The 11,240-nt window shown below is 46.6% G+C and overlaps 1 protein-coding gene across 1 annotated transcript in view; it reads left to right on the top strand.

The window, feature by feature from the left end:
* The first annotated feature begins 41 nt into the window (after positions 1-41).
* The window catches only part of Iars2 (isoleucyl-tRNA synthetase 2, mitochondrial), a 32,864-nt gene continuing 21,665 nt past the window's right edge, over positions 42-11,240 (top strand). Inside the window, exons 1-11 of the mRNA XM_032915049.1 lie at positions 42-422; positions 1,781-1,903; positions 4,005-4,164; positions 5,323-5,471; positions 5,876-5,925; positions 6,006-6,115; positions 6,194-6,284; positions 6,578-6,693; positions 8,198-8,367; positions 9,439-9,529; positions 10,140-10,291. Of these exons, the coding sequence (XP_032770940.1) occupies positions 156-422; positions 1,781-1,903; positions 4,005-4,164; positions 5,323-5,471; positions 5,876-5,925; positions 6,006-6,115; positions 6,194-6,284; positions 6,578-6,693; positions 8,198-8,367; positions 9,439-9,529; positions 10,140-10,291 (1,479 nt within the window). The 5' untranslated portion in view covers positions 42-155. The remainder of the gene's footprint in view (positions 423-1,780; positions 1,904-4,004; positions 4,165-5,322; positions 5,472-5,875; positions 5,926-6,005; positions 6,116-6,193; positions 6,285-6,577; positions 6,694-8,197; positions 8,368-9,438; positions 9,530-10,139; positions 10,292-11,240) is intronic.

Raw genomic sequence — 11,240 nt, 5'->3', positions numbered from 1 at the left:
CAACCCGGAAGACCCCGCCTTTGCCCGCGCCCCGCCCCTTCCGCCCCCGAGCGCGTGCGCAGTTCCTCGCCGCCTAGATCTTCAAGGGGTCCCTACATTTATATCCCGGACAGCAGCCGCGGGCCTTGTGCGGAGGGTCCGCCCGGTCGTCCACCATGCTTTGGGGGCTGCACCCTCACGGGCCCGGGACGGCGGCGCTCACCGCGGCTGGGAGCTTATGGGGGCCAGCCCGTTTTCCCAGCCGCCTGGGGTGTCTGGGGATGACGAGGAGGCTCGTGGTACGCTCTGTAGCCGGAGCGGACAGCCCCCAAAGCAGCCCGAAAAGCGGCAGATACCGCGACACTGTGCTGCTGCCGCAGACCAACTTCCCGATGAAGCTGCTGGGCCACCAGCAGTCCGACATGGAGCTGGAGATCCAGGAGGTACCGGACGCGGCCACCCGAGCAGGGCGGGGTGGGCCAGCTCTGCGTGAGCCTTCCAGGCCTCCGGGATTCCCAGCGGGCTCCAAGGGGGCGGGTTCCAAAGCAAAGCCCCGCGCGGCACAGAGCACCTTCCGACTTCCTCCAAGTTGGCTTTGCACACTTTTCCAGTCTCTTGTCAGAAAGTAGCCAGCGTGAGCATGTGTAAATAAAAATTCTAGTGTAGGCTGAAGAGGTGGCTCAGCGCTTAAGAGCGCTCACCGCCCTTGCGGAGGATCGGCGTTCAGTTCCCAGCACATAAGTCTGGCAGTTCACAACCACCTGTAACTCCGACTTCAGGAGATCTGGTGCCTCTGACCTCTGCAGGCACCTGCCCTCGCATGTACCACACACAAATAATAAAACATAAAAGCCAAACTTTAAAAATAATAAAAGGGGGGGGGGTTTGGGGATTTAGCTCAGTGGTAGAGCGCTTGCCTAGCAAGGGCAAGGTCCTGGGTTCGGTCCCCAGCTTGGAAAAAAAGAAAAGAAAAAAAAATAAAATAAAAGGGGAGGGAGGATGGGATAGGGGGTTTATGGACAGGGAAACCGGGAAAGGGGATAACATTTGAAATGTAAATTTAAAAAGCCCAGTTAAAAAGTAACAGTATGGGGTTGGGGATTTAGCTCAGCGGTAGAGCGCTTGCCTAGGAAGCAAGGCCCTGGGTTCGGGTCCCCAGCTCCGAAAAAAGAACCAAAAAAAAAAAAAAAAAAAGTAACAGTATTAGCAAAGAAGGGAAGTTGAGCCCCACCTTAGACACACATTTAGGTTTTTCAGTGGCATCATTCCTTTGAAGGACAAAGTAGCTGCTCTTTTTGGGTCCCCTGTGTAGTCTGTATCTGTCACCTATAGCATACTGAATTTTCTTACCGCTGAGATTCTCCTGTTAGTGTCCGTACACTAGAGTATTTAAAATATTCCTGATAATCAGGAATACTGCTTAAGTGAATAGTGTTAGCCTGAATATTCTTTGGTTTTAGAGAAGTATTGGGGCCAAAGAATAGCCAGAATAAATTACCAGTATATTTTTGGTGGTCGAGTCGTCTGGGAAGAGACTTTCAGCAGGGCTGGATTGAGACAGTGAATACTGAGAGAATTTAGAGCCCCCACGCCACATAAAAGTTTACACTTTAAAGTGTTATTGGGGGATTTGAGGACTTCTGAAAGTGTTAAGAGAATTCTAGTTCACTCCAGAGAGTTTTCCAGTTATATTTCTGGGCCGAATGGATTGGAGTGGGATAAGTGGTAACCAAGAATTGATAAGAGTCTATAGCATGTATTTATGTGTTATGTAAACATTAGCTTTTTTTTTTTTAAACAGAAATGTGGCTTTTCAGAGCTTTATTCCTGGCAAAGAGAAAGAAAAGTAAAGACGGAATTTTGCCTTCACGATGGCCCTCCCTATGCAAATGGTGACCCTCATGTTGGGCATGCCTTAAACAAGGTAATTATAATTTAGGTTATAAAACTCAGAAGTAAATACTCTGCAAAGAAGCATATGTTGTACATGTATGTTAATCATGTAAACTTACATCGGCATATGTAAATACATGAATTATTAGTGAGTTTATGTAGTCACTGGTGCTTGGGAATCAAACCCAGGGCCTTGTTTGAGCTAGGTAAGTACTCTAACGGTGAACTGCATTCCGGATATCTTGTGTGCGTGGTGGGGGTCTGTGGCTGGAACCCGGGATGTAACACGGGGGAGATGAGCTCCTACTCCTGCATCTCATCTCTGTATCTGCAGCTCTCACTAAATACATTAGGAGCTGTACACAGTTTTGATACTGCACGAACACTAACGCTGCTGGAGTTTCCTGTCAGCTTTTTGTTTCTTTACACTTTAATTCCATCGTATTTGATGCTTCCTGTGTATGTGTCAGGCATTCCTGTGTATTCCAAGTAGTGAATAATAAAGTCGTATTCCTTCCTTCCTCTCTACTTGGGAAGACGAATGGGTAAACTATGTAATGTGCTGGGTAGTGATGACAGCGGTGGGGGAAGCAGCACTGGGAAGAGGAGAGCAGGCATCCTGGCAAAGCCTTTCCAACAGAGGCTTAGTTTACGTGTACGGGTGCCTTGCCTGTGCGTGTGCTTGCGTGCTCCATGCCTGAGGAGGCCAGAAGAAAGTTTGCAGATGCGCTGTAACTGGAGCTCAAGACGGTTGTGAGCTCCCACAGGTGCCTAGTGCTCTAACTTCTGAGCCATCTCTCCAGCCCTGCCGCTATACTTTTAATAATTACCGTGTTAAGAGAGACAGAGTCATGGACGCTTCAGAGAACGTTCATTTGCAACACTTAGGCCCGAGTTTCTATAAGCCGACAGGGAAGACAGTGGGAGGGTTAGTCTTTGGAGGAGAGGAGTTTAAAGATGGATTTATTTCATGCATGTGAGTTCACTGTGGCTCTCTTCAGACGCACCAGAAGAGGGCATCGGATCCCGTTACAGATGGCTGTGAGCCAACATGTAACCCATTGCTGGGAGTTGAACTCAGGACCTCTGGAAGAGCAGTCCGTGTTGTTAACCACTGAGCCATCTCTCCACCCCCTGTAGAAGTTTTATATGTGTATATATACTTATGTATTTGTATGCACACACACACACACATACTCACAGACTGTTTCCCCCTTATCCTTATTGGGATTTAACCCTGGGGCTTGTGCGTGCTAGAGAAGTGCTCTGCTGCCGAGCCATGTGCAGAGCCCTCTTTATTTTTTTTTTTTTGTTTTGAAACAAAGTCTCAGTTGTCCAGGCTGGCCTCCATGTGGCTGTAGTGCAGGCAGGCCTTGAACTTGGGATCCTTCTACTTTAGCTCATGTGCTGTATAGACGCTGGGGTTGATTACAGACTTGCATTCTCAGGCCCGGCTGATAGTGCTTTTTTTTAAGTCTCCCTGCCTGCTCCTTTCTAAAGTGGTGTAAGCAGGGTGACTCAGGTGCAGACATGCTTGCCGGTGACTGGGGGCCTTCTCAGTGCAAAGCAGTGAGCATGGGGTTCTGTGCTCCGGGAGCAGTGTTGTTCTGCAGGTCTGAGCATAGCTTTACCTATGTTAATTCTTCCTTAAGCATGATAAAGATTTCTGACTGACTTATTTATAGTCTAGAATTTAGAAAGTGAGAAGTGTTTCTGTAAAAGGTAGAATGGAAGCTGGCACGGTGGCCTTTAATCCCAGCACTCGAGCAGCAGAGGCAGGTGGATCTCTTGAGTTAGAGGCCAGCATGGCCGAGACTGTTATACAGAAAAAACAAAAACAACCAAAAAAAGTAGAGTGGGCCGAGACTTTCCCCCAGCTTGACAAATGATGGACTTTGAGGCATAAAGATTTTCACATATAATTCTCTTGTTTGATTCCCCCCTCCCACTTGATAGCATTAATATGAAATTCAAATATTTGTTATTTTTGTGTGAATGTTGCATGTTAATTAGTAGATTTATTTATACAAATACTTTAAAACTGAACTTTATGCTTTAAAATAGCATTTGTCGAAAGAGTGAGGCCCTGAGCTGTGTGCTTTCTGCTGGTGACTCTGCTTTCATCCCTGCAGATTTTGAAAGACATTGTCAATCGATTCCATATGATGAGAGGTTCCAAGGTACACTTTGTGCCTGGCTGGGATTGCCATGGCTTGCCCATTGAAACAAAAGTGTTATCAGAGCTCGGGGTAAACACCCAGTCTCTTTCAGCCATGGAGATCAGGGAGAAAGGTAAGCTCTTCCCGTTCTCACTTTAAAATGTCATTGAGTGGTCAGCCTTCCTGTCAGACCAGGCTCTGCCAGAGGGGCTCTGGTCTATAGTGAGACATGTCGGATGATTCTTGTTTATCCCAGGTAGGCCTCATAGTCTTCATTCCATTCTCCTGCCTCAGCCTTCTGAATGGCAGCATCCTTGGCATGGGCCTCCACGTAATCCCAGATTTTTTTTTTTTTCCTTTTCTTTTCTTTTTTTCGGAGCTGGGGACCGAACCCAGGGCCTTGCGCTTCCTAGGCAAGCGCTCTACCACTGAGCTAAATCCCCAACCCCGTAATCCCAGATTTTTAAAAAAAGACTTTTGTGAGACTTGGTCTTTGGCGGTTAGAGGGGCAGTGTTGGAGGTTTCCCGGCTGTGCCTTCAGTTTCACATCTTCCAACCTCACTGGGTGGAGCTTGATGCCTAAAATCAGTTCCAGAATACATGAGTCTTAAATCTGGCTGTGGTAGTGCATGCCTGTAAATTCATTGTGAGAAGCCCGAGTTAGCGGTATCACTCGTCCACAGTCAGCTTGTGTTACAGTCCAAGACTGTCTAAGTAAAAACCAAACAGCCACGCAGAGTAAATATGAGGTGCATACTCTGAAAGATACTAAAGACAGTATATGATTCAGGTTTTTGTTGTTTTGTTTGTTTTTTGAGACAGGGTTTCTCTGTGTAGCCTTGGCTGTCCTGAAACTCTCTTTGTAGACCAGGCTGGCCTTGAACTCAGAGATCTGCCTGCCTCTTCCTCGAGTGCTGGGATTAAACCCACGTACCACCACTGCCCATGGAAAATCCTGGGCTCCCACAGTCAGAGGATGAGTAATCCCTACAAAGTGTGGTAGAGGCCAGCACCAGCCTGGGTCAGCAGGGATTTTTCTAGTCTAATGGTGCATAGCACCTACACTTAGAGAAGCTCAGAGCAAATCATGTTTAAGACTACAAATGTCAGCCTGGTGGCTTATACTCCTAATCCTGTCACTTGGTACTCGAGGCAGGAGGATTGTTTTGAGTTTGAGGCCACTTTTTAGGGTATATAATGAATTTAGGCCAGGCTGGGTTAAAGGGCGAGACCTTTCAAAAATAAGCAGTTTCTCAGGGGCGTTCTCCTTTTCCTCCCTCACCCTTTCCAGCCAGGTCGTTTGCTCAAGCAGCCATTGAAAAGCAGAAATCAGCGTTTGCCCGCTGGGGAGTGATGGCGGATTGGAGTAATTGCTATTACACATTCGATCCAAAGTACGAAGCCAAGCAGCTGAGAGTATTTCAGCAAATGTACGAGAAGGTAACGGAGTAGACCCCTCTTCCTAGCATGTTACGGTGCGCGTCTCAGAAACCTCCGCCTCAGCGTGGCCCCGGGTTCCTTTTGCTGTGATGAAAGTGGGAAGGGCGACCTGGGAAGAACAGGGTTTCTGTGGCTTCCACGTCTCCATCAGTTCTATCATCGAGGGAGGTCAGGACAGAACTCAAGCAGGGCAGGAACTTTGTGGCCAGAGCTGAAGCAGAGGCCATGGAGGGGTGCTGCTTAGTGGTCGGTGCCCTGGGCCTGCTCAGCTTGTTTTTCCCACCTATGGGCCAGTCGGAAGGAGGCGTGTTCCCAAGTTAGAGTCCCTCTTCCTACATCTGTATAGGTTTGTATCGGGTTGACAAAACCCGACCAGCACAAATATCCTGTCTTTGCCTTTACAGGGCTTGGTTTATCGATCTTACAAACCAGTGTATTGGTCTCCCTCATCGAGGTATGCATTCCTTGCTAATTAAAAGGTTGAAGACATTGCGAAGCTTCCACATGCTTATGTGCGGTATCTTAAAATCCCAGGACGGCGCTGGCTGAAGCAGAGCTTGAGTACAACCCTGAGCATGTTAGTCGGTCGGTGTATGTGAGATTCCCTCTCCTGAAGCGTCCGCCTAAGCTGGAACCTCTCACAGGTCGGTTTGGCTGGAGCTGGGTCGTTGGACATGGCGGGGCTACGGTGCTTGCTCATGCTCACAACCCTGTTTCCACAGGTGCCTCATCCCCTGTTAGCGTTTTAGTCTGGACCACCCAGCCTTGGACAGTTCCTGCCAATCAGGCTATATGCTACATGCCGGAGGCCAAGTACGTCCTGTGCCGTGTGTGTCAATCTGTCCATAAGTAGGATTTGTGTTAAATTTACTCCACTCTCATGACCGTGTTAAAGTGCGGCGCACTGTCATATAGTGCTGCCGTGTGGCTTTCACTGCACTCCAGAGGAGGCGACCTTTGACGACCTTTAGCTCCTTCTGAAAGGGAAACACATGTGAAGCCTCTGGCACTTGTAAATTAATCTCTGACCTTGCAGTCCATCTTTGTCCCTCACTGTGCCTTGTCTCTTTCCGTCATGGGTGACTTGCCCTGAATGTCATCTTCAGGTACGCTGTTGTGAAATGTTCTGCTTCAGGAAACTTCTACATCCTGGCTGAAGATAAAATATCACCTGTTGCTTCTGCCTTGGAAACAACATTTGATGTTACTGCAACATTTTCAGGTGAGGATGGGTAGACATTGTCCAACCGTCAGTCATTAAAAATATTGGGTTGATTGGCATTTAATAGTTTCTTGGACATTACCCGTTGTGAGTTGAAACAAACATGACATTTGTGTTTCCAGGGGGGAAATAAAGAAGCATATGTTGTTTGTCTGTGACAGAGTCTTACCATATAGACCAAGCTGTCCTGAAATTCACTGTGTAGACCGGACTGACCTCAGACTAACTCACAAAGATCTGCCTGCCTCTGCTTCTTAAGTGCTGAGATTAAAGATGTAGGCTACCATGCCTGTGTCAAAGATAATGATTCTATCAGAAGTTATGAGTAATAATTTGGGACTTCAGTGCAATGACTAGTTTTTATATAACTGTGGAAGTCTGGGGATATTTAAAATTAATTGTGATTCTTAGAGATGATAATGTCTTTTGAATTGTTGAAAAGCAACATCATAGTAAATATAGTTTAAGAAATAGAATGACCCTATAGCTAAAGAAGAAAATCCTCTTCCCTTCACCAGTTCAGGTATAAGACGGTTAGAAGAATAAACATACAGCCCTGTAAGAACTAAAAGGGGTTATGAAAGAGTCAAGAGGGAAGCTGGGGCTTTAAAGACCATTGGTCCTCCATGGGCAATAGGGAAGTTACAGAACCCACTCTGTTCATGCCAAGTAGTGAGTTTACCTCCAGCTCCTTTTTATCTTTGTTCTGAGATAGGACCTTGTTAAGTTTTCTTGGACTCAGTCTGATTACGAATTTGCTGTAATAGACAACAAGAAATCAAATGGTAATATTTTAAATTATTTATAGTGAGACAGTATTATGCTTAACTGTTCGAAAATTGCCACAATGCTGCCCTGAGAGCGGTGCTCTCCACAGTGCTGCCCCATAGTGGTGCTCTCCACAGTGCTGCCCCGCTCTCCATAGTGCTGCCCCGATAGCGGTGCTCTCCACAGTGCTGCCTCAATAGCGGTGCTCTCCACAGTGCTGCCCCATAGTGGTGCTCCCCACAGTGCTGCCCCATAGTGGTGCTCTCCACAGTGCTGCCCCATAGTGGTGCTCTCCACAGTGCTGCCCGAAAGCAGTGCTCTCCACTGGGTTGTAATTGCCTGCATTCTGTAGCTTACTGGACATCATAGCTCAGGCAGGCCAGTTCTGAGTCCGGCCAGTCCTATACTCTGTGTTTCATTTTGTTAGCGATCTGGCTGCCAATGTCTGTGCACAGCCATTACCCCAGCAACGGAGAGGTGGAAGCAGTGGATCAGGTATTTAAGGTCATCTCCAGGTGCCTGCTGAATTTGAGGTCAGCCTGAGATCTGCAAGGTTTTACCTCACCCAAAGAAAAAAGAAAAGAAAAAAGATGTGACTTACATTGCCAAGCTTAAGGAGGTAGACCTGTCAAATAGAACAACTCTTTAAAATAACTGGGGCTTGATCCCAGGCATCAGACATGGGAGGCCCCAGCCCTTCACAAGAACACTTGGTAATGGTTTTCTTGACCCGTAGGTGTGGATCTGGAAGGTGGCACTTGTAGTCACCCTTTAATTCCCGATAAAGTGTCTCCTCTTTTACCTGCCACTCACGTGACTATGGCCAAAGGAACAGGGCTGGTCCACACAGCGCCAGCTCACGGTATGGAAGATTACAGCGTAGCATCGCAGCACAGCCTCCCTGTGGTACTGTTCCTCTTTCTTCCTTTTAGTTATTCGCCTTGCAGAATGAAAATGATTGCTCGTAACTAACCTCTTGTGTCTTGGTAATAACAGTTTCCGCCATCACAGTTAGATCGTGAGGTGATTACATTTGAGCGGCATCTTGAGATGTTATTACTCTGTACTGAGTTAAGGAAGGTTTCCCAGAATCAGCCCTGACGCGTGTCCTCTGACATGAAGGCTTTAATCACACCTGCTGTCCCGTCCTGTGCCCTTTACTGTGCTTTGCAGAGGCGCATTTGTTACTCGTCGGAGGTTGGGGCAGACAGGTGTTGAGCAAGTCCAACACTATGTTTTTTAAATTATTTTTATTTGTTTTATGTGTGGATATTTTGCCTAAATGTATGTGTATGCAGCACATGTGAGCCTAGTACCCATGTGTAGCATGTGTTGGATCTCCTGGAACTGCAGTTACAGATGGCTGTGACCCACACGTGGCCCAGAACCATTTCTCCCAACAGCTCAGATGATCCTCAGCAGTTTTCAGAAAATAGGTAGTTTGTAGTTGAGGTAGACACAGTTCTCCAAATACACTGCTTCTGCATACTTAGCAGCCTGTGGCGTGGCCGAGGCCTAAGTGTTACTTCCTGGGAAGCTGAAGAATTGGTGCGGTTGCTTTCCTGTGCTTTCCTGCCACTCACATCCTTTTCACAGTAGTCTCAAATCAGTATGGCTGCACTGACGCTGAGGCAGAACACGTTGTAAACTCCTGAGCCTCTTTTACACACTTCACTTTGCAACTTTTGCCATTTGGTTAAGAGGGATGCAAGCGAAGAGGGATGTACGCCAGTGATCTCTGAATGAGAGAGACCGCTTCAAGAGAAGTTTGGAATCCTTGTATTTCCCAGTATTAAACTTTACATATGTGCTATATGTAAACATATATAGACTTCAGGAATAGAGGAAGAAATATCCCAGTTTTTAAAGTAGAGAAAAGGTAGATTGTTTGAGATGCTTTAAGTATGTTGTTTTACCATGGATTGCTGTAAGGTAATGTGTGTCTGTGCTTTAACTGTTCTAAATGGTATATTGTAGGACTGTTTAGTGGATGAAGAAGGAACGTTCACCAGTGCTGCCGGCCCTGAACTTCAGAACAAGGCTGTGCTTACGGAGGGGACCGATGTGGGTAGGTGTCATCTGTGCTTGCAGAGGGGACCGATGTGGGTAGGTGTCATCTGTTGATAATGCAGGCAGTAAACCTCCACAGTGACACACTAGAAACCAATAGCAGGAACCCTGGTCACTTTTTATCCTTGCAGTCAGAACAAACCTCATTTGCTTAGCCATGGTTCAAAATGAAGCTTTGGATCTATGATATTTAGTTTCAGATCTATTCTAATTGTTTGTGCAAATCAGGATAGTGGTCAGAAGTAAAGTTCGTTGTTGGGAGGTGGTTCAGAGATAATAGCATATTGCTTTTGTCAGGGATGGAAACCAAGCTTGGGGAGACAGTGCCTGTAAATCAGGGTCCCACTCTCTCAGTAAGCTTTGCAAATAGCTGCTCAGGGGGGCTGTGCCTCGGCTGCCTCTCTGTCTTCATGGAGTTAGGAGTGGAGCAGTCTGCAGTCTGATCCAGGTCTCAGGGAGTCAGTGCCCCTACCACCTCCACTCCATGCCTGGGGCGGGGCTTCTCCGGCCCCTGTGCCCGGGTCCAGTTCTTCCTAGAAGCCGCAAGTGCTGTGCATCTGTTAGGCATACTTTTAAGTTATGTCTGACAGGATTTTTTTTTTTTTAAGTTATAAAGATGCTTCAGGCTACCAAGAATCTGTTGAAAGAAGAGAGCATTGTGCACAGCTATCCCTGTGACTGGAGAACTAAGAAACCCGTGCTGATTCGGGCCAGCAAGCAGTGGTTTGTAAATATCATGGATATCAAGGCTACAGCTAAGGTAGGAAAGGCTGTTGCTCTAAGGGTTGAGGTGGCATTGCCACCACAAAAAAGTGTGTGTGTGTGTGTGTGTGTGTGTGTGTGTGTGTGTGTGTGTGTTGTGTCTCTGTTATTTTTCTCCTTTTTATGTGTGTCTTTGTGTGTGTGTGTGTCTGTGTGTGTGTGTCTTTATGTGTGTTCTCTAGTTTTTTTTTTTTTTTTTTTTTTTTTTTTTGTGTCTTTTTTGAGCTGGGGACCTAATGTGGGCCTTGGTGAGGCAAGTGACCACTAGCTTAAAGAAGATTTATAATTTTTTATTATGATTTCTTTTTCCTAAAATTATATGCCTTTTTAGGTCTCAAAAGCTTTCATACTTGATTCTTCCATGCATGCACGTGTAGAAACAAGGCCGAAGGAGGCTGAGTGGGTCCTCGGGTCACTTCTGTGTCCAGTGTTGTAGAAGTAGCATAGACTGAGGGCATCTGTGGTATGACCTCCTAGGACCTCAGTTCTATATCCCTTCATCCAGGGCAAGGCAGTAATGTCTACCAAAGGGAGCAAGTTGGTTTCCACAGCAGTGACTGCCACATGATACACATTTAATGGGATGTTTTGTATCCCTGTTGCCTTGAAATTAAGACTGCTGAAAAGAGGGAAGCAAAACAGAATTTGGTCCATTTAAGAAGTTGTTTGGGGGCTGGAGAAATGGCTCAGTGGTTTAGAGCTGCTCTGGCAGAGGACCTGAGTTTGGTTCCCGGCACCATATGTTCTCATAGACATTATATGAGAAGCCTGAAATGTATATGCTTATAAATGCCTGTAGCCCTGCTGCAGGGGTTCCGATGCCTCCTTCTGCCCTCGGCAGCATTGTATGCACATGCACAAGTGCACATACACACATCGCTTTTTAAAACGTGATGAATCAACTATTTTTATAGTTGGTGTTGCAAACATTTAGCGTGTTTTCAAGC

Source organism: Rattus rattus, chromosome 10, assembly GCF_011064425.1.
Source record: "Rattus rattus isolate New Zealand chromosome 10, Rrattus_CSIRO_v1, whole genome shotgun sequence".
Taxonomy (NCBI): Eukaryota; Metazoa; Chordata; class Mammalia; order Rodentia; family Muridae; genus Rattus; species Rattus rattus.
Note: the sequence above shows the minus strand (reverse complement) of the source record. Positions and strands in the feature narration are given on the sequence as shown.